The sequence below is a fragment of the Marmota monax genome, unplaced genomic scaffold (assembly GCF_021218885.2).
Source record: "Marmota monax isolate L192 unplaced genomic scaffold, Marmota_monax_Labrador192_F-V1.1 WCK01_AAM20220418_F8-fsc00092, whole genome shotgun sequence".
In the NCBI taxonomy this organism is placed as follows: Eukaryota; Metazoa; Chordata; class Mammalia; order Rodentia; family Sciuridae; genus Marmota; species Marmota monax.
Window position 1 is genome coordinate 2,650,677 of NW_026692583.1, and position 27,963 is coordinate 2,678,639.

A 27,963-nucleotide genomic window follows, 5' to 3' on the forward strand; every position below is an offset into this window, starting at 1 on the left:
AATAGTACACGAGATTTTCTTATTCATGGTTTAGATTTAGGTTTAATACCTTGAGTGATGAATGAAATCCATAGCTTTTGTTACTGTTACTGCTGCCCAGATTTCAGAAAGCCAATTAAAAATTTTTTATGTATAATTGTCACTCTCTAACCCCAAATAACTTACAAGAACAAGTCCCGCCAGTCCCTGTGGTACACATCTTTAATCCCAGCTACTCAGGAGGCTAAGACAGGAGGATCACACATTGAAGTCAATGTCAGCAACTTAGTGAGACCCTGTTTCAAAAAAAGAAAGATTCCTAAGCCAGGAATAATGGCATGTACCTGTAATGCCTGCTACTCAAGAGGTTGAGGTAGGAGGATCAGTTGAGACAGGGAGTTCAAGGCCAGTCTGGGCAACATAATGAGACCCCATCTTAAATACAAAATAAGGGCAATGGTTGTACCTCAGTGGTAGAGCACTAGCCTTGCATGGTGAGGCACTGGGTTAAATCCTGAGCCACCACATAAAAATAAATAAAATATTGTGTCCATGTACAACTAAATAAACCAAAAAGGATGGCTTTGTACCAAGTGTCTCTCATTCCCTTTGGGGGATCAATGGATAGTTCAGGAATTTTTAAATAAACCAAAAAGCCCAGAATGCATCCTTGGGGCTGGGGTACAGCTCAGTGGTAGAGCATCTGCCTAGAATATACAAGCCCTGGATCCAATCTCCAGCATCAAGAAAGAAAAGAAGAAAAGGAGAATGGAGGAAAGAATGTATCCCTGAATGTATCCTGTAATTATACCAAAAATAAATGAACTCCTAACTCCAAACCTGCAAGTACTTCCCTTGACAAAGATAATACAGTAAGGTGGATATGGTGACAGCACAACTGTGATGCCAGTGACTGGGGAGGCTCAGTAACTCAGAAAGACCCCTGTCTTAAAAATAAAAAATAAAAAGGACTGGGATGTAGCTCAGTGGTTGAGTGCCCCTGGGGTTCGAAGGAGCTGCTTCTCTCTGGAAAGCACTTTGGTTAACTTAACATATGCCAATAACAGCGTTTTAATTGGTAAGGGAAATGGTAAAAAATTACTGTGACCTATTTTTGAGACCTGTGTCTTCCTGTGGTTTACATTTCTCATTGAGGTCTTGAAACAATTCTTATCTTAAACCTGGGCCCTTATCTATTTTGATCAAGGATGTGCAGCCCAGCATGTACTATGGTTTCTGGTACTCAGTAAATACTTACTCAATGAATATACATTTACTGTATTTGTCATTTACCTATATGACACACCTGCCTGCTCTGTGTCCCAAGATGAGGGACATGCAGGAAGAGTTTTTCCAGGCTTCCTGCTGGGCTCAGTCCTTGGAAGGCACTGGCTGGAGGCTGGAATGCAGGAAGGGAAGATGCTGGGAGTATCTCTCCATTTCTCTTTGCTTTGGACAGTATTTCCAGAATCATTTTTGGCTGAGATGCCTGAGCAGGCCTGCCATCATGATAGCCTCCTCCAAGTACTCTGGCCTGACCTCTGGCTGCACCATCTCTTCCTATCCCACCAGTATTATTGTGGTGGCTTCCTACTGTTACTAATCCCTGGATCACCTTCTACTATGATCAGAATGTTTGTGTCCCCCAGCATGTTCAACTTCTAAACCCCAAGATAATGGTGTTATGATGTGGAGTCTTTTGGAAGGTGAGAGGCAGGACTAACTACATAATTTGTTGGGTAATGCAAAACAAAAGTGTGGGACCACACAGGTCACATGCCCATAAAGCAGGCTCTGCAGGGAGCAATGTATTGAATAGAGGGCTTTTAATCCATTTAAGGATTTTGTATGTGTGTGTGTGTGAGAGAGAGAGAGTGTGCGTGCACACACGCAATTTATGAGTTATCTACAAAAGAGCTCATTCTTTTCACAGCATGTCCATTCTTTTTTTTTTTTTTTTATTTGTTGATAGACCTTTATTTTATTTATTTATACATGGTGCTGAGAATTGAACCCCTTGCCTCACACATGCCAGGCAAGTGCTCTATCGCTGAGCCCTAGCCCCAGCCCAGTATATCCATTCTTGGCTGGGGACATTTCTTAGGCTCTGCCTCTTTTTGTTTGGTTGGTTTTTTGCTGCTGGGGATCAAACCCAGGGCCTTGTGCATGCAAGGCAAGCAGTCTACCACCTGAGCTATATCCTCAGCCCCAGCTCTGCCTCTTAAGGAGAAAATAGTTTAGGGAGATATCATCTACCCAAATGAGAAAAGCTTTTCTCCCATAGAATGCCTGAGCGATTTCCTCACGGTATTTAAGAATCCCCATTCCTTTTCTTTCAGCTTTTTGAAATTTATAACTCATGGCCTGGATGGAGGTTTCTTGGCCCAAGAATGGAGCAGCTGAAGACTTTCTTAAACAGTTCTCCAACTTCTCCCTATTTTACTAGGTCATCTTGGCCTAAAAAAATAACTCTTTTGGGCTGGGGCCGTGGCTCAGTGGTAGAGCGCTTGCCTAGCATGAGTAAGGCACTGGGTTCGATTCTCAGCACCACATAAAAATAAAATTAAAAAATAAAGATATTGTGCCCACCTATAACTAAAAAATAAATATTTTTTAAAAATCACTCTTTTCCTTCCTTCACAGCATATTCAAGAAAACAAATGGAAAGGGGTGGGGGGGGCGCAGTGGCATGCACCTGTAGTATCTGCACTCAGGAGGCTGAGACAAGAGCATCCCTTGAGTCCAGGAGTTTGAGACCACACTGGACAACATAGCATGACCCCCAACTCAAAACAAAACAAATCCCCCCCAAAAAAACTACGTGGCTTCTGACCACTTTGCTTGCATCCAAATAACTTTCTTAAGCTGGCACCTAGACCTTCCCTCCCCTTATCTAGCTCCATTGTACTTTTAGGACCTTAACTTTATATTCTTTTATGTCATCCTACCAGTCTCTGGAGTCATTGTGCACTGCCACACCTTCCTCCAAGACCTTACCCAGGTCATTCCTATACAACCACAGGGTCCTTGTTCTCTGTGAACAAGATTCTCTTTTTTTATATATAATTTTATTTTTTTAGTTTTAGGTGGACACAATATCTTAACTCTGCGCAGACTTTTCTTTCCTGGCTTGTAGGAAATCTTCCCAAGGTCTTCCAGACTAAAGTATGTGTTCACGTGGGTTGAGTACCTGCTTCTGTTTTGTTATTTATATTTGTTTTCCACCTCGGCGCATGGAAGCATACAGTATTTTCCTTTTTTTTCGCTTTTGGTATTGGGGATTGACAAAGTGTTTTACTGAGTCTCAAAGACTTCTAGAAATACAAAAATTCATGTGGAAAACAAACACTTTGAGAAAAAAAAAAAACTTCCCTCTCCCTTTAAAAAAATTTAACATACATATAGACAATGATAATAATTCTGCAAAACCTTGTTTCAATGGAAAAGTTCCTCGGCCTTTACGTTTCCAGGTTAGGCAATTCTGCAGGAGGGAGTTTGCAACAGTTCCAGTCCCCACAGAGGGCAGGAGGAGCCTTTGCCGCGCTTTCCTCTTCCGCCCTATAGACGTTGGAACGCGGCCCCACCTACTTCCGGCAGGGAGATCCAAAGCGCAGGCGCAACTCTAGCTGCCACTCAGGAACCTCTCAGTCTAGTAGAAGCGCATGCGTAAAGAGGCGAGGCTGGTTCATTGAGCGGGAGAATGTGGGTCCGACGAACCCACGCGACTGTCTCCGCCCATTCAAATGGAGGGCGGAGCCTACAGACCTCCCTGGCTTCAGGAGGCGCACGCGCACTGAACACAGGAACGTGGCGGAGGCTGGGGCGCGAGCTTTACGCATGCTCATTTAAATAAGCTCGAAACTAGTGACGTCAATTTCATAACCCTCCGACTTGCTCTCTTCACCCTCCCCTGACTTTTAAAGGGACAGAGTACTATTCCACCGAATTGTGTGTTTTTGTTTTATAATTTTACTTTTTGTGATAATAACATTTAGCGCTCTATCACTGAGCTACGTCCCCAGCCCTTTTGTTTTATTTTGAGACAGTCTCGCCAAATTGCTCAGCCTCCCAAACCGCTGGGTTTACAGATATGTTCCCCACATAATGGCCAAATTCTTCTTCTTTTTTTTTTTTTTTTTTATGGTACTGGGCATTGAACCCAGGGCCGCTTAACCACTGAACCATATCCCCAGCCCTTTTAAATATTTTATTTAGAGACAAGTTCTCACAGAGTTGCTTAGGGTCTCCCTAAGTTGCTGAGGCTGGCTTTGAACTCCCTATCCTCCTGCCCCAGCCTCCGCTGGGATAAAAGACATGTGCCATCGTGCCGGCCCAAATTCCTTTTTTATACAGATCTTGTGTTGAGTGCCTACTATGTATGTGCCAAGCCCAACTTTACATTGTTTCCTATATGCATTTTCCCATAGTTCCTTCTGCAATAATGTGTAACAGTTGCATTCATATGTATATTTTTTTGCAAAAATGTCTTCCCCCACCCAACTGTACTTTTTCTTTGAAGGCAGTTTGTGAAATGGGGGCGAAGTTGGTGGCAGGCCTTCCCAGGTTAGGAGGTATGAGAGTAAATGTTGGGCTTGGGATGTGGCTCAAGCGGTAGTGCGCTCACCTGGCATGCCTGCAGCCTGGGTTCAATCCTCAGCACCACATACAAACAAAGATGTTGTGCCCGCCGATAACTAAAAAAAGATAAATATTAAAATTCTCTCTGGGCTGGGGATGTGGCTCAAGCGGTAGCACGCTCGCCTGGCATGCGTGCGGCGCGGGTTCGATCCTCAGCACCACATACAAACAAAGATGTTGTGTCCGCCGAAAAACTAAAATTAAAAAAAAAAAAATTCTCTCTACCTCTCTCTACCTCTAAAAAAAAAAAAGAGAGAGAGAGTAAATGTTGGCACCTCCTTACTGTTTTTGCTCTGAACATGTTACCTAATGTAAGTGAACCTGTTAGTCTGCTGATTTTCAAACTGAGAATTACAATACCTACCAGCTTCATAGGATTGTGTGAAGTAGAATTTTTTTAAAAAAACACGCCAAGTACTCTGTCTCATACCAGTTATATGTTAAATAAACAGTAGTCATTAAGTGACATTCTTCAATCAGAAAATGACCCTACAGTTACTGTACCATAGTTCCACCGGTTCCAGGAGGATTTACCTAATTATAAGGATGGCTAGCTGTGTGTAATGTTGTCTCCTATCCCACAGTGCAGCCAGTATCACGGGCTATAATTTTTACACACTTTTCTTCGTCTAGACAGTATGTAATGGTATGGCAGAGTAATTTCAACTTTCATTTATTTAATTGCAAGGGAGGCTGTGATTTTTCCTTGGAATGATATTTGAGTTTTATTGCTTTGCCTAACAACTAATTTCAAACACTGTACTCTCCACCAGTTTATCCCTGCAGATATTGTTTGATGCATCTTGCTGACCAATTTAAAGAAGGAATGTCTTTAAAGTTCGTTTGTTTGAAGAAAGAGGATTGGGAGCCAGGTGCAAGTGACCCATGCCTGTAATCGCAGTAACTCAAGAGGCTAAGGCAGGAGGACTGCAAGTTTGAGGCCTCTCTAGGACACTAGTGAGACAATGTCTCAATAACTAAACCTGACTGAACTTTGTGTCACCCTTGTTTAGCATATCTCTAATTTTTAGCAGATATCTAAAAAAAAAAAAAGCACTGGGGATATGGCTTCGTGTATGGCACCTGTTTGATATCCAAAGCCTCCTTCCCAGAGAACTGTCATTATTTAACCTGTCTAGTGGCTCTCTAGAAGGTGCCATAAGCAAGAGTTGTCTTTATTTGTCTTAGCTCAGAGATCACCCATTGTGAAAAGCCTTTTCCCTGTAGGTGTTTGTAGAAAACAATTTTGTTAATTTTTTAACTTCATAGATGCCTGGGGTGGTGGATAACTGATAATCTGGCGTCTAATCTCTTTTTTGGGGAGGGCAGGGGTACCAGGGACACTTGGCCAAGGAGCCACATCCCCAACCCTATTTTATATTTAGAGACAGGGTCTCACTGAGTTGCTTAGGGCCTCGTTTTTGCTGAGACTGGCTTTGAACTCGGAATCCTTCTGTCTCAGCCTCCAGAGCCCCCAGGGTTACAGGTTTGCACCACCATGCCCAGCTCCAGGATCGAATCTCTAGTAGCATAACAAACAAAACTGGTCTGTGACTCGCTCTGGATGTCTGCAAGCCCCCAGAGGGCGCTCATTCTGCATGGGAGAAGTAAAAAAAAAATAGCTTTATTGAGATATAATTCACATATCACAATATTCATTCAAAGTGAACAGTCAAATGGTTTTTAGTCTATTCAAAGAGTTGTGCAACTGCTGGGAGCAGGGGTGCACGCCTATAATCCCAAAGTCTCTAGAGGCTGAGCAAGAGGATGGCAAATTCAAAGCCAGCCTCAGCAATTTAGTGAAGCCTTAAGCAACTAAGCAAGACCCTGTCTCTAAATAAAAAATTTTTAAAAGCTGGGAATGTGGCTCAGTAGTTAAGCACTTCTGGGTTCAATCCCCAGTATCCCCCCGAAAAAACAGAGTTGTGCAACCATCACCACAGTCAATTTGAAAACAATATCACTTCAAACAGAAACCCTGTATCCCTTAGCTATTACTCCTCTCTCCCACCCGCTGGTACCCACTAATCTTCTTTCTCTTTTTTTTTTAATATTTTTTTAGTTGTAGTTGAACACATTACCTTTATTATTATTTTTTAATATATATATTTTTTAGTTGTCAATGGACATTTATTTATTTATATGTGGTGCCGAGGATCGAACCCAATGCCTCATGCTTTCCAGACAAGCGTGCCACCTGCTGAGCCACAGCCTCAGCCCCTTTATTTTTATTTATTTATTTTTATGTGGTGCTAAGGATCAGACCCAGCGCCTCACCAAGCACTCTACCACTGAGCCCCAACCACAGCCCCTGCCAATTTTCTATCTGTGGATCTGTGCATTTCAAATGTACAGAATAAAAATAAGTGGCCTTTTGTGTCTGGATTCCTTCACTTAGCATCATGTTTTCAAGGTTCATCCATGTTGTAGCATGTATCAGAACTTCATTCCATTTTATAGCCAAATAATATCCTATTGTATAGGCAGACTGTATTTTGTTTATTCATCCATCTGTTGACAGATACTTGGGTTGTCTCCACCATTGTCCATTGTATGCAGTGGAGTCTTTTGCTGGTCCTTACAGGTGGGTCTGTCCTTCTACTTCTGGGAAGGTTGAGCCCGGGTTGCTCCATTCCAGGAGACCCGCCCCCCTTCCAACACACACACACACTCTCTCTTTGTTTTCTGCCTTGTTCTCAGGAATGGATGATAGTGTGACTAGCGCCCCCTGGAGCTGGACAACTCAGCAGGCATTGGATGAAATCCCAGGGTTCCCTGCCAGGGCTGTGCATCCAGGCCTCAAGCCAAAACTCTGGGTCCAGGAAAATGTGGACAGGACCACACCTCCCCAAGGGAACATTTGTCTGCGGCATGTGGGGGAGTCCCTCTCACCCCAGACTACCCAGGCAACTCTCTGCACTCCACTCTGTAAACAAGGTTTTTGAGAGGAGTCCAAACAAATTCTAGGCATTCAGATCTGCCAAGTGATTACTAGAAGGGTATTTGGGGCCAGAGCCCCAGAGGTGGTATGCTGGGGAGTGGCCAGTCCAAGCCACCTACTCAGGGTTTGTGAAAAATGCCACCAGACTCTGATCTCATGGAAAGACTAATGGTATAGACTTGCAACCTGCCCTTCCAGCCAGCCTGCTGATGCAGATAAGATGGAGGCCAGATGCTTCTCAATGGGGCAGTCCTTTTTGCTTCCTCTGAGCCGAGTCTGATCAGGGGCTGGGAAAGGGTGCCTTGCCCTGTGGGACTGCAGTGTGATGTTCAGTTCCCTAGGCTCAGTGTGGTATCCTGGCCTGGGGGGATGGGGGTTCTAGACCATGAGGTACCACTCAGCAGGTGGCAGGGCGACTCTAGACAGGGACACCAGCCAAGGGACAGTTAGTACCAGGGTAAAAGCTGGCTGGAGCTGCTGGCCAGATGCCTGAGGAGGAGAGGAAGACGTCCCAAGGAGAACCATAGTGTCAGTGGCATGGCTGGCTCGGACAGACTCCAGAACCCCAGCTGGGCCAATTAGGAATTTGGGACTGGAATTTGAAAATGGTTAATTTTTGTGTGAAGTTGGAACCAAAATGACCCAGAGAGCAGCCATTTTCTACCATGAGCATGGGAAAGTTGATGGTAGAATGAGAAAGATGAGGGAAACATGCAGAGAAATGTGGGGAGGAGGAACAGGGCAGAGAGAGAGAGAGAGAGAGAGAGAGAGAGAGAGAGAGAGAGAGAGAGAATGCTTTGCTGACAGTTTTCCAGTCTCGGAGTCCAGTTCCTTATAAACACTAGTTGAATTTCCTGTGTTTGGCCTCCATAAAACACTCTATATCCTTTAATAAATTTCCCTTTTTGGAGAGCATGAGATGCTTTCTTTGCAACCAAAGAACCTTGGATAAGGCAGGAAGATACACTGTGGAAGTTCACTGTGGCGGGGTGGGGAGACAGAGAAAGAGAATAAAACCAGTATAGCCAAGCTGGGGGTATTGCTCAAAGGCAGAACCATGCTCAGCATGTGTGAGGCCCTGGGTTCAATCCCCAATACCCAAGGGGGGAACAAAAAAAAAAAAAAAGCAAAAATACATACAGTGTCTTGATATAATTTTTTAAAAAATATCTTTATTTTATTTATTTATCTATGTGGTGCTGAATATCGAACCCAGTGCCTCACGCTTGCGCAGCAAGCACTCAACCACTGAGCTACAACCTGAGCCCCTTGATGATTTTTTATGGAGTGCTCCTAGGAAAAACTGATTAATAGACCAAGGAGTACTGTGGAGAAGAAGCCAAGCAGGAGTACAGAGATGTTCTGACCTTGACCTGATGACTCAGGGAAAACTAGCATGAAAATCATCCTTCAACCAAGGTCGTGTGAATCCACTTACTTGAGGTCCCTAGAGTAGTCAGATTCATAGAGACACAAATTGGAGGCTAAAGAGTTCAATGGGGACTGGGGAAAAGTTCTGGAAATGGTTGCTTTCAACTTGCATTGGTGGTAATGGTTTGTATAATAATGTGAAGATACTTAATGCCACTTGACTGCATGCTAAAAAAATGTTTAAAATGGGTCTGGGGGTACAGCTCAGTGGTAAAGCATGTGCTTAGAATGCACAAGGCCCTGGGTTCAGTCCCTAGCACACCTCCCAAACGATTAAAATGGTAATTTTTACATTATTTTTTTTAAGAGAGAGTGGGAAAGAGAGAGAGAAAAAAAATTTTTAATATTTATTTTTTAGTTCTCGGCGGACACAACATCTTTGTTTGTATGTGGTGCTGAGGATCGAACCTGGGCCGCACGCATGCTAGGCGAGCACGCTACCGCTTGAGCCACATCCCCAGCCCAGTAATTTTTACATTATGTATAAATTACCACAATAAACAAAATAATCAAAAATAGAAAAAATACTTCACTTGAGAGTTTTTGCAGTCTTGAAGCAAGGCCCTTCACTTTCCCATATCAGTTGGTCATCGGCCAGGGGCCTTCCTGGGCTGCACAATTCCCACGCCCTTCTAGCTTCCTCCCCCCACAGGTGAGGAGGCTCCTGGAGCTCAGGGACGGTCCTCTGAAGAACCAGAGCTGGAGAAGCACTTAGAAGATGGGGGATTGTGGAGAGCCATTCTCACACGTGACTGGGCGACTCCGGGTTTGGGTCTGAGGTGCTCTGACTAATCTGTGTCGGAGCTTTCCTGGCGCTCTCCTGATGAGGGTGTGACTGACCACTGACCCCGGGGGCCAATCACTGACCCTCAGCTTGGAGTGCGGCCCCCCCTCAACCTTCATTGGATGGAATTCTCCCCTGAATTTCTTGTTCCCCAATAAAAGGCTACTCCCTGGCGTGCTCGCGCGCTCTCTCTCTCCTGCTAGCCCTGGGTAATCCTTGCTGCCCTACAGGTGGCTAGGTTGGAGCCAGAGAGGGGAGCCATCTCGGACCCGGTCATAGAAAAAGGTAACGAGTCTGTGTGTTTTATTTCGATCTCACTAGTTAACTTTTATGCCAAGAACCTCATTAATGAAACCAATGCGCTGGCCGCATGGTGGAGGGGATGAGCACATGGAACAGGCAGGACAGATTTGAGAATATCATGTGGCCAGCACCAGTGTCAGCTGTATCCAGTCTCAGGTCACCTGTACTAACTAGGCAGCAATCTTACCAGAGGCATATATTTTTAGTGTTACTGGTCACTGACCCCACTGTCAAGGTCTAGGTAGAAAACCAAAATCCGTGCCAAGTAGTTGGACCAATTAGGTGCTACCTACACTGAAAGAACAGCAGGGGGAAAAAATGATAACCCACCCCCATCCCACTATCCCACTTCCACCAGGCACAGAGGTCCACACCTGTAATATCAATGACTCTAGAGGCTGAAGCAGCAGGATTACAAGTTTGAGGCTAGAATCAGCAATTTAGGAAGACCCTCAACAACTTAGTGAGACCCTCTCTTAAAATTAAAAATTAAAAGGACTGGGGATATAGTTCAGTGGTAAATCCCTGGTTCAATCTACAGTACAAAAAAAAAAAAAAAAGAATCAGAGGACAAACAGGCTGAGGACCAGCCCCCTTAATCATTTTCCTATTTACCAGGGACTTCCTAAGTGCCTGCTATGAGCCAAGATTGTGTGAAAAGTCGGGAGCACAGGATGGAACAGCACAGAACTCTTTTTGTAGCAGGATAGAGGTGATTTGGTGCAGCAGGGGGTATCACCATCTCCGGGAAACCCAGTTTCAGGTCACCTGCACAGTTCGTCTCAGGGCTATGTCAGGTCCATACCACAGTTTTGTGCAAATTAGAAAAAGCTGGTCCTCCAGGAAGGCAGAGCCTCTCAGATCCCAGCAGCAGATCCAACAAGCTGGATATTCCTGGGCAAGATCCTATTTAGATTTCTGCAACCATGTTGGAGAGTCTGGCTTGTCTCTGGCAAGGGACTTTACCTGAGGACCACAGACTCCCAAAGCAGGAGTTCCTAAGTGCACATCATTCATTCATTTAACAATAATTATTGAGCAACTACTGTGCTCCTGGCAGTCTTCTGGATTCTATGGAGACAGCCGTGGGGGAAAAAATAAATAAAAAAAACCTCTCTGCTTTCAAGTATGGCAAAATGTCAGTTATGGTGGCACACACCTGTAATACCAGCTATTTGATATTACAGCAACCTAGCAAGACTCTGTCTCAAAACAAAAAAGAGCTGGGAGCCCAGCAGCTTTGGAGGCTGAGGCAGGAGGATCAAGAGTTCAAAGTCAGCCTCAGCAACTTAGTGAGGCCCTAAGCAACTCAGTGAGACCCTGTCTCTAAATAAAATATTAAAAAAGGGCTGGGGATGTGGCTCAGTGGTTAAGACCCTTGGGTTCAATCACCAGCAACTAAATAAATAAATAAATAGGCTGGGTGTAGCTCAGTGGTTAGAGTCCCTAGATTCAATGCCTTGGGGGGAGGGGGGAAGGTAAAAGCCAGTAACTGTTGAATATAGGCAGATGTTGTAGCAGGTGTTCATTGTAGTTATGTTTTTCTGTGTTTGAAATTTTTCATTGAAAACAAAAGTGGGAAGAAAAAAATCTTAGTCTTCAGAGACAAACAGTAATGTGTGGAGGCGCCTGCGCCAAGCGCTAACAGAACACAAAACAGGGATGAGCTTTGACAAGTACATGTGGAGATTCCAATTTTAAACAGGGTGCTTGTTCCAGGAACTTCTCGGTGAGGGGGTGACGTTTGAATACAACCCTGAAGGAGAGGAAGGAGCGATCCATGCGGCTCTCTAGAGGAAGAGATGTCCTGGCAGTGGGCAAAGAAGAGGTAAAGACCCTGAGGCCGGAACGTGCCCAGCACTTTCCAGGAACAGTCAAGAAGCAAGTGTGTGGTTGGGGCAGAGACTGGGTGCAAGGAGCAGAGCAAAGTGGCCAAGAGGGCAGGGGAGGGGCTGGGCAGGTCACCCGGGGTCTTGAAGGTCATCGTAAGGGCTTTTCCCCCCATACTGTCGGGTGAGAGCAGAGGAGGGACTGTGCAATACAAATGCACTGTCCAGGGCTGGGGGTCCCAGAGCTTCCCACAGACGCTTGAAGCGGTGCAGACCGCACCCCCTCCCCCGCCCCCATGAGACTAAGAACCAGCGCGGGTTGGTTTGCCCTTCAAAATTTCCTGCTACCGGGTCTCAGCAGGAAGGGGCGGAAACTGATTGTTTTGCTGCGAGCGTCTCGTTGCCATAGCGACCCCTGCAGCTCCACCACCTGCGGGGACTAAAGTTGCAAGCTGATGGTGAGGCGGCGAGAGGTTGCGAGGGACCGCAGGTGAGCGTAGGTGGACTGGGGCTCCAGCTAACCCCCAGCGGCCTGGGCACCGCCCCCTCCACCTTCTTCTGTGGTCCTCATTATTATTTAGGATCAAAACAGCCTGGACAGGCTTGCAAGCCTTTCTTTTCCTATCAATAGCTATTGTTTTACAACTTGCAACCTTCCCCGGAGTAGACCTAAGTTCCGGAAGTGTGGATGGGAGATGGACTTTATGTGGCACTAATGAAGCAGTAAATAACACCAGTGACATCATAAGAAAGTTATTACTTGTGCTAGGGGCGTAGCTCAGTGGTAGAGGACTTGACTGGCATGTGCAAGGCCCTGGGTTCATCCCAAGCAAAACGAAATGAAAAGGACAGTTATTCGAGTCTGTGGTTTGTTATGTTTCTGAGTAAGCCAAGGAGAAAGTGTCAATATGGGGCTATCATGGCATTAACACTTGTTTTAGTTTTTGCTTATCTTTCATTTTAGCAGAGACCTTGGAACTCAGCCAGCTGTAAGCCACAAAACCTAGCTAAGATTTAAATTGGTTATTTTGGGTACTTTTAAAAAATATTTATTTATGTATCTTTAGTTGTTTTTTTTGTTTGTTTGTTTTGTTTTGTTTTAAATGTGGTGCCAAGGATCGAACTCAGTGCCTCATGCATGCTAGGCAAGCACTCTACCACTGAGCCACCACCCCAGCCCCATTTTGGGTACTTTTATTTTTAGTTCTCTTCACCCTAGAGTACCTGGTTCCAGTTTTCTACTTTTGGTAAGGGTGTGTAAAGTCTACTTGTTTGGATAAAGGTATCAATTTTTAAAATGAATTAACATAAAGATTATTCATTCCCAGACACACCTGTGATCCTAGTTATTTGGGAGACTGAGGCAGGAGAATCCCAAGTTCAAGGCCAGCCTCAGTAATTTAATGATACCCTCAGCAACTTAGGTCCACCCTGTATCACAATTAAAAAGTAAAAAGGACGGGGGATGTAGCTCAGTACTAAAATACTTTGGAAGTCAATCCCCAGTATAAAAGATAAAATAAGGGGCTGGAGTTGTGGCTCAGTGGTAGAGTGCTTGCCTAGCAGGCTTGAGGCACTGGGTACAATCCCTAGCGCAAGTGCGCGCGCTCTCTCTCTCTCTCTCCATATATATATATATATATATATATATATATATATATATATATATATAAACACAAATAAAACAAAGGTATTGTGTCCATCTACAACGTAAAAATGTATTTTTAAATTTTTTTTTTGTAGTTGTAGATGGACAGCATGCCTTTATTTTATTTGTGTATTTATTTATGTGGTGCCGAGGATTGAACCCAGTGCCTCCCACGTCCAAGGTAAGAGCTCTGCCACTGAGCTACGGCCCCAGCCCCCAAAAAAAGTATTTTTAAAAAAAGATAAAATAAAATCCTGGAGGTCCTACTCTGGGGAGACAGTCTTTCAATCCAGAGCAAGAGGCTATGACTTCCCCCTGCCCCACATCTAGTTTAAAAAGAAAAAAATGGGAGAGGGAGGAAAGGAGGAGTGTACCCTCAGAGCCCATTTAACTCTTCTTAGCTAAAAGTATACTTTCCCACAGGGACAAGTGGGAAAAAAGAAAGACACAGTCCTGGTGGTCCCAAGGAGACCCTTTTCTTTGGGGTGGAGGGCATAGTAGTGAGGGATTCCAGCCTCAGGCACGCTCAGAGATGGTGCAATTTAGATTGATGCTGAAGAACATATAAGAATGCTAAAAACTGTCAATGGTGGTGCATGCCTGTGATCCCAGCAATTCAGAAGGCCAAGGCAGAAGGATTGCAAGTTTGAGGCCAGCCTCAGCAATTTAGCAAGACCCTGACAAAATAAAAGGGCAGAGGGGACTGAGGATGTAGTTCAGCAGTAAAGTGCTCCTGGATTCAATCCCCAGAATGGGGACGGGGGTAGGGGGACTGCAAATGCAGATGGGCAACACCAACATTCAGCCAGCAGCCAAATCTGTTCATACTAGCCAGGCTCCCTCTTCCTATCTGAGCACCCCCCCCCCCAGAGCTCCAGCTACCACACAATACAGCAACTGAAGAGTATGTACAAGACCAAGACTATCTAAAGAGGACACGGATACACGGTGCAAAATGTAAACTCAGGGGCCTTTGCTCCAAAAGTATAAGAATTTTGAAATGGTAATAGAAGAACAGTAAACCAAAGATGTAGCTCAGGGCTTGTAAGGAGGACCTGCTATGCAGCTGCACAGGGGGCACATGCCCAGCAGGCTGGCCCCATGGATGGTTGCTGGGACACCATGATCTCTTGGAATCTGCTGTCTCTGAGGCCATTCTAATTGGTCAGTATCTGAGTATGTCAGTACCTGGGAGTGCTTATGTGTAGCCCCGGAAACCATGCAGCTGCTGAGGGAAGACAAGGGTCCCCAGGATTTGGAGAAGGCCATTTTTATCACCCATGAACAAGACAAACGAAGACAGACAGCTGGCCGTGAATGTCTGTGTTGGAGATTCTGGGGACACAAGGAATAGAAACACAGGCTCCCAGACCCTGAAGGGAAGACCTACATTCCCCCCAACAAAGTCCCTCTGCGACTAAACTAAGCAGAGCTGGGTCCAGTGGAAAAAAAACCTAACAAGGCAGTGGGATGGAAGTTAAGGGTCACACATGGAAGGGTGACAGTCCTGGTGTGCCTGGGACTGTCCCATATTTTAGCACCAAAAATCTGAGGTGCCAGGAAACCCTTCAGCCCCACGAAACCTGCTCACTTGGTCACCACCCGCCCTTCCCCCCACCGTCTCTTTAATTGTCAAACTCAGCCCCTGGGATTTGCCACCATCCTGTCAGCTAGATAGATGAGGCAGGACCATGGGGAACCACAGTACAATGCTTGGCCCTGGGGGGCAGGCGGTTCCTGCAAGCTATGCAAAAGCCAGCTGTCTGCCAGATACCCCCTTGCTCCCACCACCTGGCCCTTTCCCCTGGGTTCCTCCAGCCACAGGACCAGGACCTACTCTGATTGATCATTCTAGTCATCAAATATGTGACTGTCATTCCTCCAAGCGGCAGCTTCTCTCTGATGCCATCATAAACCCTGGGTTCCTAATGGTCTCCCTGGATTCCCAAGCAATTGTTCCATCAGATCCCCATGGAGGGGGCCCTAGGGGAAGGCAAGGGAGGGAATAGCTAAGGGTCAGCCCAGCACAAAAGGACCCCCTTCCATAGGCTGCTCATCTGCCCTGGGGACTCAGAATACACATGAATCATCCCACCTGCACTCAGGTGCCTCCCTGGGAAACCCTAGGATCCCAGCCTGTAAACAAGGCACACTAAACCCCTCATGTCCCTGTCCCTTTTCCAGCACCTTCTGGCCCCACAGAAGCAACCAACATGCCAGTCTTCAAATGCCCCCCAAAGTCGGAGCCCCTATGGAAGGGGTGGGACCAGAAGGCCCAGAAGAACGGACTGAGACACCAAGTGTATGCTGTGAATGGTGATCACTACGTGGGCGAGTGGAAGGACAACACAAAACATGGTGAGCGGGGGACCCTCAGGTAGCCAGTGTGAGGTCAGAGCTGTGGTGGGCAGGCAACAGGCACAAGAAAACTGTGCAGAATTCATTAGGGACATAAGAGGTGACCCTAAGGCTCTCCAAGTAGGGTGGTGACCTGGACCAGAAAGGACCTCCCCGTGCTGGGGATCTGGAACCTACTTCAGCCCTGACCTCAGCTGCGTGAGGGTCTTGGGACCAGCAGGGGACAAAGGGGCCTCCAGAAGCCAGCCTGCCGCTGGGGCTCTGGGGATTGAGCGAGGTCCCTGCTCTCTGAAATATGGGTTAAGCTTGGGACTGGTTGGCAAAAGGAAAAGGCAGCCTTTTTATTCAAAAACCTGACCAGGCTTCTTCACTTTTGCCAGCTCTCAATCCTTGCCCTCTACTGCCTTCCTGTCCTGGGGATTAGACCCAGAGCCGCATGCATGCTAGGCGAGAGCTCTACCACTGAGCCACACCCCAAGACCGATTTGTAAAGCTAAGAGATGGCATCCATCAATCTTGTAGCCCAGGACTCATGCAATAGGGGAACTTCTGTCAAATGTGTCTCAGACCCTGGAGGAGAACACCCAGAGTAGAGGAGCCTGGGGCTGTTGGTGAATTCTGGGAATGCAGAATCCAGACCCCTGCTCTTTGGGACACATTTGACTAAGTTGAAGTGAATATGGACAGATTAGTAGCAGTCACAAGAGCGAGTGCTGGGGCTGGGATAGAGCACTCACCTAGCATGCATGAGGCCCTGGGTTCAATCTAGCACTGCAAAAAAAAGAAAGAAAGAAAGATCATGAGGGGCCGGGATTGCAGGATTGGGTATCTCAGAGGTTTCTTAAGACTGCTCACTTCAAAAATACTTACTGAACTGCCCATCCATGCCAGACCCAGTGCTGGGCAACTGACACAATTCCAATCCTCAGGGATCCTCTGGTCTTGCCGAGAACCTGCACAATAAGGTAACATCAAATCTCACAAATGGGCCGGGCGCAGTGGCACATGCCTATAATCCCAGCAGCTCTGGAGGCTGAGACAGGAGGATCTCGAGTTCAAAGCCAGCCTCAGCAACTGCAAGGCACAGAGCAACTCAGTGAGACCCTGTCTCTAAATAAAGTACAAAATAGGACTGGGGATGTGGCTCAGTGATCAAGTGCCCCTGAGTTCAATTCCCAGTACCAGAAAAAAAAATCTCACAAATGGGGTAACTGGGATTCACAGACAGGAAGTAACTACCCAAGATGGAGCAGCTAAAAGTGGTGGCATCAGGATGAGAAGGGGACCAGAGAGGAGAGCTAAGGGGCCCTGAGAGACAGATAGTCAGGGGTAGCAGTGATATTTGAGTGGGGCCCAAGGATGAGAATGTGTCTCAGACCCTGGAGGGCAGAGCAGCATGCCTTCTAGAAAGTGGAACCAGAGGGGAGGGATGGTCTGAAATATTAAGAGGGTGTGTGGCTGCATCCAGGGACACTGCATCCAGTGACTGAAGCACAGTGAAAGAAGGAGAGCAGGATGGTTAGTAGAGCCAACTACATAGGGCTTCAAAGGCCAAGGTGAGTTGTGCTTTTTTTAATAATATGGCCAGGGGCTGGGGATGTGGCTCAAGCAGTAGCGCGCTCGCCTGGCATGCATGCGGCCCGGGTTCGATCCTCAGCACCACAAACAAAGATGTTATGTCTTCCGAAAACTAAAAAATAATAACTGAAAGGTTTTTTGTTTCGTTTTGGTTTTGGTACCAGGGATTGAACCCAGGGGCACTTTACCACTGAGCAACATCCAAGCCCTTTCTTTAAAATTTTGAGACAAGCTCTCACTAAGTTGCTTAGGGCCTTGCTAAATTGTTGAGGCTAGCCTCAAACTTTCAATCCTCCTGCCTCAGCTTCCTGAGTCACAGGGATTATAGGTGTGCACATAGAGCCGGGCTTTGTAATTGAAACTTTATACCCTTTGGCCAACATCTTCCCATTTCCCTCATACCCAGCTCCTGGTAACTATCATTCTACTCTGTTTCTACGAGTTTGACGTTTTTATATTCCACATATAAGTGACATCATGTGATATTTATCTTTCTGTGTCTGGCTTATTTTACTATCGAGATAATGTGCTCCAGCTGGGTGCAGTGGCTCATGCCTATAATCCCAGCAACTTGGGAGGCCATAGCAGGAAATTCTCAAACTCAAAGCCAGACTGGGTAACTTAGTGAGACCCTGTCTCAAAATAAAAGATAAAAAGGGCTAGGATGTGGCTCAGTGGTTAAGCACCCCTGAGTTCAATCCATTACCAAAAAAAAAAAAAAGCAATAAAAAAGATAAGGTGCTCTAGGTTTTTCCATATTTATCCATGTTGCCCCAAATGGCAGGATTTCCTTTTTTTTTTTTTTTGATACCTGGGTTTGAACTCAGGGGCACTGGACCACTGAGCCACAGCCACAGCCTTATTTTACATTTTATTTATAGACAGGGTCTCACTGAGTTGTTTAGCTCCTCACTTTTGCTGAGGCTGGCTTTGAATTCACGATCCTCCTGACTCAGCTTCCCAAGCCACTGGGATTACAGGTGTGCACCACCACGCCTAGCTGAATCTCCTTTTCTTTAAGAATGAATAATATTCCTTTCTTTCCCACTTCATATATATACACAGATACATATACACATATATATCCTTCCTTTTTTTTTTTTAAGTATTGTGGATTGAACCACCCAGGAACACTGCAGCACTGAACTACATCCCCTGCCCACTTTAAAAACTCTCTCTCTCTTTATTTATTTTATTTTTTTTCGGCAGACACAACATCTTTGTTTGTATGTGGTGCTGAGGATCGAACCTGGGCCGCACGCATGCCAGGCGGACGTGCTACCGCTTGAGCCACATCCCCAGCGCCCCCCTGCCCACTTTATATTTTTATTTTTAAAATTTTGATACAGAGTCTTTCTAAGGTGTCCTAAATTGACCTCAAACTTGCAATCCTGCCTCAGCCTCCCAAGTACCTGAGATTATAGGCATGTGCCACCACCATGCCCAGCTCTACATTTTCTTTCTTCATTCACCCATGTATAGATAGTTAGGTTGTCCCATGAGACAATCTCATCTCTATTTTATAGATGAGGCATCTGAGACCTAGACAGGTCCAAAGAGTTACTTCCCTGAGGTCACAAAGCTCACAGGGGCAATGTTGGGTTTGTTCCCAGGCTATCAAAGACCAAGCATGGGGCTGGGGTTGTGGCTCACCGGTAGAGCACTTGCCTAGCATGTGCAAGGCCCTCAGTTCAATTCTAAGCACCACATAAAAATAAATAAATAAAATAAAGGTATTGTGACCAACTACAACTAAAAAATAAAACATTAAAAAAATATTAAAAAGAACAAGCCATGAATTGGCTTGTATTTTATTCATTCCTTTGTTCAATAAATATTGGTCTTGTATGTCAGACACTGTTCTTTGGCATGATGAACAAAACATATCGACAGTGCATACTCTCGTAGAGCTTGCATCCTCCTGGAAGAGACAGACAACACACAAAAAAATGACAAAAGAATTGTCTACTGTGTCAGGAGCTGATAAGGGACATGGAAAGAAACAGAGCCGGGTAAGGGTGTGGGAGAGGCTTTGTAATTTGGGTCAGGATGGTCAGGGGAGACCTCATTAAGGAAATAAGGCTTCAGCCAAGCCTTGCTGGAAGTAGGGAATGAGTATCTGGAGAAGAGTGTTCTAGATAAAGGACAAGCAAGTGTAAAGGCCCTGAGGCAGGAACATGGCTGGTATGAAAACCATAGTGATTGGATTGTAATCTGGAAGGTGGGAGTGGTGGTGGGGCTGGATTAGTAGGAGATAGGTCTCCTTGTGTGTTTAGAACTGTTTTCTAGGCATGTTCTAGAAAACCTGGCCACTAATGGTCATGTAGTGTTATTAAGAGGTAAGACTGAGGGGGCTGAGTTGTGGCTCAGTGGTAGAGTGCTTGCCTAGCATGTGTGAGGCACTGGGTTTGATCCTCAGCACCACATAAAAAATAAATAAAATAAAGGTACTGTGTCCATCTATAACTTAAAAAATATTTTAAAATAAATCAATAAGTAAGATGGGCAGAGTGGCGCACGCCTGTAATCCCAGTGGCTCAGAGGCTGAGACAGTAGGATCGCGAGTTCAAAGCCAGCCTCAGCAACTCAGCGAGGCCCTAAGCAACTCAGTGAGATCCTGTCTCTAAATAAAATACAAAATAAGGCTGGGGATGTGGCTCAGTGGTCAAGTGTCCCTGAGTTCAATCCCTGGTACCAAAAATAAATAAATAAGTAAAATTAGGGTGTTGGGTCCATCTACAACATACACACATATATATGTGTACACACACATACACACACACACATATATGTATATATTTAAGAGATGAGGCTGAAACACTGAAGGGGTGGATTTCTCCTTGGGGTTTGCTATATCAGTTGGGCTTTAGGGCAAAAGGCTGTCAGAGAACAGCTCTTTGCAGAAATGGAGCTTTCCTGGGGTTCTCCTGGGCTCTGGCAGTCTAGAGAGGAGTTGCAGACCCTGTCCTAGGCCTGGAGAATTGCCAGTGTAGGGGTCCCTGAGGCCTGTCCGAGCACACAGCCTCCAGCCCCAGGGTGGCCATGTCTGCAGTGTTGACCCATCTATGTGTCACCAGGGAAGGGAACACAGGTCTGGAAGAAGAATGGAGCCATCTATGAAGGGGACTGGAAGTTTGGGAAGCGAGATGGCTATGGCACCCTCAGCCTTCCTGAAAAAGGAAGTAGAAAGTACCAGAGAGTCTACTCCGGCTGGTGGAAAGAGGATAAGAAATCTGTGAGTGTGGTTCCCAGCATGCCCTGGGTGGAGGTGGGTCTGATACCTGCTGAGTGTGAGAGAGCCAGTGTGTAAGAGTCTGGAGCCCAGGGAGTGTGACCTACATTGGGAAAGACCCCCTGGAGAAGAGTGTTCTAGACAAAGGACACGCAAGTGTAAAGGCCCTGAGGCAGGAACATGGCTGGTATGAAAACCATAGTGATTGGATTGTAATCTGGAAGGTGGGAGTGGTGGTGTGGCTGGATTAGTAGGAGATAGGTCTCCTTGTGTCTTTAGAACTGTTTTCTAGGCATGTTCTAGAAAACCTGGCCACTAATGGTCATGTAGTTGTTAAGAGATAAGACTGGGGGGGCTGGGTTGTGGCTCAGTGGTAGAGTGCTTGCCTAGCAAGGGTCAAAGCATTTCAGAACAAAACCCAGGAAACAGGAAGCAAGAGGAGGGGGCCCAGGGAGGAGCCCATGAAACCCTGGGGCTCCAAGGAGACCACAGGCCTGTCAGGCCAGGCTGAGGTCTCCTCCACCCTCCTCCTCGTCATTACCTGCCTTTCTTTTCCCTGGGCATCTCTTCTGAGAATTCCCCTTTTGGGGGATACTGGGCCTGGATAAAAGGGGAGGGTAGGAAACTGGGAACAAAATGTAGAGCCACACCCTTGGCCATGGCACAAGAAAGGAAGAAGGGGATAGAAGCCAGTCAGAAGAGCCATGAACTCCCAAACAGGGACAGGTTCCCTCAAGTTATTTTCACAGACTTGGAGGAATCTTCATTTTAAGCCACATGGAGACAGTATGGCAAGGGAGACTTGGTGGCTGGACACCTGCAGTCCTACTGATTCAGGAAGCTGAGGCAGAAGGATCACAAGTTCGAGGGCAGTCTGGGCAACTTAACAAGATTCTGTCTCAAAAAAAAAAAAAAAAATTAAAAGGGCCAAGGATGTAACTCAGTGGTAGAGCACCCCTGGGTTCCAACCCCAGCAGTACAGTGGGGTGGGGGAAGGGTGCCCTGGCTGCTGAAGGACGGTAGAGGATGGAAGGGGATCTGAAGGGAGGGAGAGGGGATGGTGGGCTGCGTGCAGGGGTAGCAGAGGGACAGAGAGAAGTGGACAGTCTGAGGTCTTTCAAGGTGTGGCCCTCCCTCCGCTTGGATAGAGAGCTGAGCGAGGACAGAGCTCAGGTGGGTGGCTTGGTGCCTGGGAAGGTGATGCGCTTCTCTTGTGGTGGGGGCTCTGTGAACAGAAACATTTTTGTGCTTTCAGGGCTATGGGGTCCAGTTTTTCGGACCCAAGGAGTTTTACGAGGGCGAGTGGTGTAGCAACCAGCGCTGCGGGTGGGGCCGAATGTACTACAGCAACGGAGACATCTATGAGGGCCAGTGGTGGAAGGACAAGCCGGACGGGGAGGGCATGCTGCGCCTGAGTGAGTGCTCCGCCCCTGCCGGGCCCGCCCCAAAGCTGGGCCCGCCCCACCTTCTGACCACGCCCCAACGCTGGCTCCGCCTCACCCCAGCAAACCACGCCAAATGCCCTGTGGCCACGCCCCTGACGCCCTGCTGGCCGCTGGCCGCGCCCCTTAGCGGGATAAGGGCTTAAGGTGCCTGGATCCTTCTCTCTGTTGGATCCTATGCTCTAATAAGGGAGCATAACTATAAGCAGATAAATAACACAATTTTTTATTACCATAGTAATCATAGCACGGAGTTCATTTAATCCTCACAACAATCCTGTGGATTGGAAGCTCTAATCACAGAAGTTACAGAGAAGCAAAGTCCTTTGCTCAAGGTCATACAGGCTTTTAGTTATGGGTCAAAGGTCCTAAGGAATTCTTAAAAAACAGGAAGGTGTGTTGGGAAATGGCAAAGAACTTGGGTCAGGCAATGCCTCCAAGAGTCGGTGATATTGAACATTCGGAAGGCCAACCTGAGGAAGAGGGAGAGCCAGAGTTGCAGTGAGCTTGAGAAGGGCACATCAAGCAATAATTAATTTTCACTAATTACTAGTGAAAAACACAGTGGGCCAGGACTTAATCTTCAGTCTTGTTTATGCATAGGAACCAGAACGAGGTTTTTTTGTTTGTTTAAGTACGGGGTGGAACCCAGGGGCACTCTACTACTGAGCTGCATTCCACTCTTTTTTGTTTTTTATTTTTTGAGACTGTGTCTCGCTAAATTGCACAGGCCAGCCTGGAACTTTCAATCCTTCTGCCTGGGCCTCTGGAGTTACTGGGATTACCCATGTGCACCACCATGCCTGACGATTTGAGCTTTTAAAGGCATAAATTGGATCTCATCTGTTTTTAAATCTATCATAGCTCTCTGTTGCTATGAACTCAAACTGAGTTCAAGTTCCTTTCTGTGGTTTTTGCCCTCACACCCCTCTAGTTTCACCTGCATGCCCCACCATGCCGGGCTCCCATACTGGGACCTTGCGCTAGTCTGGAATGCTTTCCCTTAGATGTTTGCAGTATCTCCCACTTTGTGAGGTTCTTCTCATTATTCTCAATACCTGCTTCCTTTCTTTCTAGCACTAGGTGTATCAGCTTGGGCAAGTGACTTCACCTCTCTGTGCCTCAGTTTCCTCATCTGTAAAATAGGGATAATAGCAGTATCCATTTCATAGAGTTGTGTAGGGGGAAGATGAGTCAGTCATCAGTCTTTGTAAAGTTCTAAGAACTTTACAAAAAGTCCTTTTTTTTTTTTTTTCTTGGTACTGGGCATTGAACCCAGGAGTACTTTACCACTAAGATAAGTCCCCACACCTTTTTATTTTTGTTTATTTATTTGGTGGTGCTGGGGATTGAACCCAGGGCTTTGTGCATGGAAGGCAAGAACTCTACCAACTGAGCTATATTCCCCATGTTGTTTTTTTTTAAAGAGAGAGAGAGAGAGAGAGAGAGAGAGAGAGAGAGAGAGAGAGAGAATTTCAATATTTATTTTCAGTTTCCGGAGGACACAACATCTTTGTATGTGGTGCTGAGGATCGAACCCGGGCCACATGCATGCCAGGCAAGCGCGCTATCGCTTGAGCCACATCCCCAGCCCCACAAGATTCTAATTTCCAGTGAGAGTCAGCCAAGCTGAGGCATCAGGGCCACTGGGAAGGTTAGGTGGGCCATTTTTTCTGTCTTTCTAGTCTTCCCCACACCCCAGCTGTGAGCCTAAACACCCTCTGTGAATAACCTGCTGTGGCCTGCCAGTGTGAGTGTATCCTTAAGTGTATCCTTCCTTCCTTTTTTTTTTTTTTTTGAGTGCTGGGAGTTGGGCTGGGGATGTGGCTCAAGCGGTAGCGTGCTCGACTGGCATGCGTGCGGCCTGGGTTCGATCCTCAGCACCACATACAAACAAAGATGTTGTGTCCGCCGAGAACTAAATAAATAAATAAATAAAGATTCTCTCGCTCTCTCTCTTTCTATATATATATAAATTGAGTGCTGGGAGTTGATCCCTTGGCCTGACATGCTAGGCAGATGCTTTGTCACTGAGCTACATCCTGGTCTTTTGTCTCACTCAATTGCCCAGGCTGACCTTGAACTTGTAGTCCTCTTGCCTTAGCCTCCCAAATAGCTGAAATTACAGGCCTTTGCCACCATGCCCAGCTAAGTGGTTCATTCCCTTGGCCTGGACTCTGGGACAACCTGCCTGGTTTGAGAACTTGTCCTGAGCTTGTGACAAGTGCTAGGACCTCAGGTGATTTGCTTGAACTGTGCTTTGATTTCCTTGTCCATAACTTGTAGATAAAAATTAAAATCATTCTAGGGTTATAGCTCAGTGGCAGAGTGCATGCTTAGCATGTACAAGGCCCTGAGTTTGATCCTTACCATCAAAATAAAATAAAATAAAACTTTCTGGAATTATTGTGAAGGTCAAATGAGATGTATGTTTGTAAAATGCCTTAGCGTGGAGGCTGAAACCTATTAGTAAGTGCTGAATTTTTTAAATTTTAAACTTGGGATTGAATTCAGCTGCCCTATACTACTCAGCTACAGCCCAGTTCTTTTTATTCTTGTTTTGACACAGGGTCTCACTAAGTAGCTGAGGGTCTTGCTGAATTGCTGAGGCTAGCCTTGAACTTAAAATCCTCCTGCCTTAGGCAGAAGTGTACGGGAGGGTTGAACCCAGGGTGCTTAACCACTGAGCCACATCCCCAGCCCCTTTTAAATATTTTATTTAGAGACAGGATCTCACTGAGTAGTTGAGAGCCTTGCTAAGTTGCTGAGGTCAGCTTTGAACTTGTGATCCTTCTGCCTCAGCCTCCTGAGTGGCTGGGATTACAGGATGCACAACCACGCCGGGCTCAGGCTGGTTTGATATTCCCAGCATCCTCACCTCCCTATCATTTCCCCAGAGAATGGGAACCGCTATGAGGGTTTCTGGGAGAGAGGCATGAAGAATGGACAAGGGCGTTTCTTCTACCTGGACCATGGTCAGCTGTTTGAAGGTTTCTGGGTGGACGATGTGGCCAAGTGTGGCACCATGATCGACTTTGGCCGTGATGAAGTCCCTGAGCCAACTCGGTTCCCTATTCCTGAGGTGAGTCGCTTCCCAGGGACCTGCAGCCACACCCAGAGAGAAAGAAAGGAGCCCCTGACCCCGCTCAGCCAGGGAACTGATGAGGTTCTGTTTTCAGGCAGGGAGGGCATCCCCAGCAAGGCGACTCCCATGCTCCCCAAACCAAACCCTGGCTGCTTCCCTCCAGGTCAAACTTCTAGACCCTGATGGTGTGCTGAAGGAAGCCTTGGCCATGTTCCAGAAGACAGAAAAAGAAGGAGATTGATGCCAGGTGAGGAGGTGGCCACACTTGACACCTTTGAAGAGGTTGAGGCAGCTCCAGGGACCAGAAGGATGCACAGGTCTTTTAGGGTTTCCAAAGGGCTGCAGGGCAAGACCAGAGAAGGCAGGTTTCCTGCCTCCTGTGGTCCAGGTAGTCCTTTTTGGTTCCTCCCCTTCAAAACCCATGTCCCTGGAGACTAGTGCATTCCAGTCCTGCCTGAATCTTCCCTCTTGCATGCTGGGCTTTGCTGGGGTGGGCACTGGGCTGGAGTTAGGTGGTTCCCTCACTCCTAAATGCCCTTGAGGTGAGGAGAGTGGGTCCCAAGCCTCCATTTGCACATCTGTGTGATGGGGCCTTGTCCAGGGGTAGCTCCTCCTGGAGTGGGTGTAAGTGAGGCTTGAGGAAAGGGCATTATGTTTTTCAAATGCCAGCTCCATGTCTCCCTCACCCCTGCAGAGAGAGTGTCAAGGCTCAGGAGAAACTCAAGCCATGTCACCCAACTGCTCAGACTGGTGCGGCTCCTGCTGGAGGAGCAAGCAGCGACTCTGGGCATGCCCTTGGCACCCTCAGAGGGCACTCCTCCCAGCATTAGGTCATTCTTTGCTGATGGGGGGACCAGCTGACTTTTGGGACTTTCATTCAGTCTTTCATCCTATGACCTCATCTTTGAGTGCATGAGAATAAAGAACCTGGTGGCCTTAGCCCAGGGTCTGTGGTATGAGGAAGGGGTGGGAAAGCTCAGAAAGATGTCAGACGGAGGAGGGCAAGACTGCCTCATCGTTGCATGAATTTCTGGGTGGAGAAAATCACAGGATTCCTGGTCTCTGACCTCTCAGACAGTCCAGAGAGGAGGATGAACCTGCATTCTACCACACTGGCCACCAAGATTTGGTATTAAAGCCTGACCCACCTTCTCAATGTCACACAGAAGCTCTCAATCTTGGAATCCACGGAAACGTTAAAAGCTATGGACAGCCTGGTGCAGTGGCACACACCTATAATACAGCAACTTGGGAGGCTGAGGCAGGAGGATCTCAAGTTTGAGGCCAGCCTCAGCAACTTAACAAGACCCTCAAAAAAAAAAAAAAAAAAAAAGGACTGGGAGTGTAGCTCAGTGGTGAAGCACCCTGGGTTCCCTTCCCAGTACCTAAATAAATTATCTAATAAATAAAAGCTGTGGATGCCCAGGTCCCATTGCCAGGGAGTCCCATCTAGGATGAGGCCTAGGCATTCAAAGAGTTCCCCAAGGTTTTCTGATGTGGAGCTGAAGACAAGAACCCCTGATCTTCTGGCCATGGATCCCTAAGCTAGTGGCCTTAGTTTTGCTCTATCTGTAAAATCAAATTTAGAAACTTCACAGGAGTGTTTGGAGGCCTTGATGCAATAGCATGTATTGAGGTTAACTGTGGACCATGTGCCCGGGAAGAGTTCTGCAGAATTCTAAGGTAGGCAGCATTCCTGAGCGATAAAAGGGACTCTTGCTTAATGCACCCTAGAGCTAGCCTGCCTGGGCGTGAATTGTGTCTTCTTGGGAGTGTCACCCAAACTCTGTTTTCTGGGCTTCCTCACCTGTAACCTGGGTCAGAACAAGACTTAGCTGCCAGGGTTACTGTGGTTCGTTACTACAAGGATGGAACCAAGCAGTGGTTTTAAGATCAGGTGAGATTTTTTTTATCCCCAGCACCTCAGACATTTGATAATGTCTGGAGACATTTCGAGCTGTCATGATTAGTGAAGCATGCTACTGGGGTCTGGCGGGTAGAGACTAGGGATGCTGCTCAGTACGCTACAATGTAAGAATGCTACCGGAGAGCTGTTCATCCCAGGTCAACAGTGTCGAGGTGGAGAAGCACTGAAATCCAGTGATGCTTGTAAAGCCCTCAGGATGTGCTAGGTATATAGTAAAAAGCTCAGTAAAGATGCTCCCTGCCCCCTGCATCCTAAGTGGCTTGACCCAGGGTGTGGTTCTGTCTGTAATGGACATCAGAATCAAGGCTGGCCATCACAGGATATAGAATCAACTACCAGATACAGAGTGTTTATCCTATGCCCAGGCCTGTGTCAACAACTTCCTATGCCTACTCTCCAAGTGACTTTACCCAGACTTGTGAGTTGTCCTGCTATTATTAATTCCATTTTAGAGGAGGAAACTGAGGGAGGTTCATATGTCATCAAGCTAGTACTGTGCCTAAACTTTAATCTATCTGCTTTCAAGGCATGGGAGAGTATGTATAGAAGGTTACCATTTTGTTTTAGAAAAAGCTGGAGGAGGGAAGGTGTGTTTATGTATAAAATAGTGCTAGGCAGGAGCCAAAACTGGCAATAATGGTCATCTCTGGGGAGAACAGAGGATCTGGGAACAGGGGTGAGAGCAACTTTTCACTGTTATATTTGGAACCCTGTGAATGTATTATCTGCTGTATTCAAAATATAAATAAAATTGTAACTAAAGGACTGTGATCTTATTAATTTACTTG

General features: G+C 46.5%; 1 protein-coding gene across 3 annotated transcripts; it reads left to right on the plus strand.

Moving 5' to 3' along the window:
• The first annotated feature begins 11,732 nt into the window (after positions 1-11,732).
• Morn3 (MORN repeat containing 3) lies at positions 11,733-27,940 on the plus strand. Of its 3 annotated transcripts, none has more exons than XM_046446298.2 (7): positions 11,733-11,904; positions 15,738-15,911; positions 20,567-20,724; positions 21,977-22,136; positions 25,061-25,245; positions 25,412-25,495; positions 25,943-27,940. In XM_046446298.2, exons 2-6 carry the CDS (start codon positions 15,767-15,769, stop codon positions 25,487-25,489), a joined length of 726 nt encoding a protein of 241 aa, XP_046302254.1. In that variant the 5' UTR covers positions 11,733-11,904; positions 15,738-15,766; the 3' UTR covers positions 25,490-25,495; positions 25,943-27,940. The 3 variants fall into 3 exon arrangements, with proteins under 3 accessions (XP_046302254.1, XP_046302253.1, XP_046302255.1); XM_046446297.2 differs by lacking the exon at positions 11,733-11,904 and adding an exon at positions 12,266-12,395; XM_046446299.2 differs by lacking the exon at positions 11,733-11,904 and adding an exon at positions 12,266-12,395 and having other exon boundaries at positions 26,323-27,940.
• Positions 27,941-27,963: the final 23 nt, after the last annotated feature.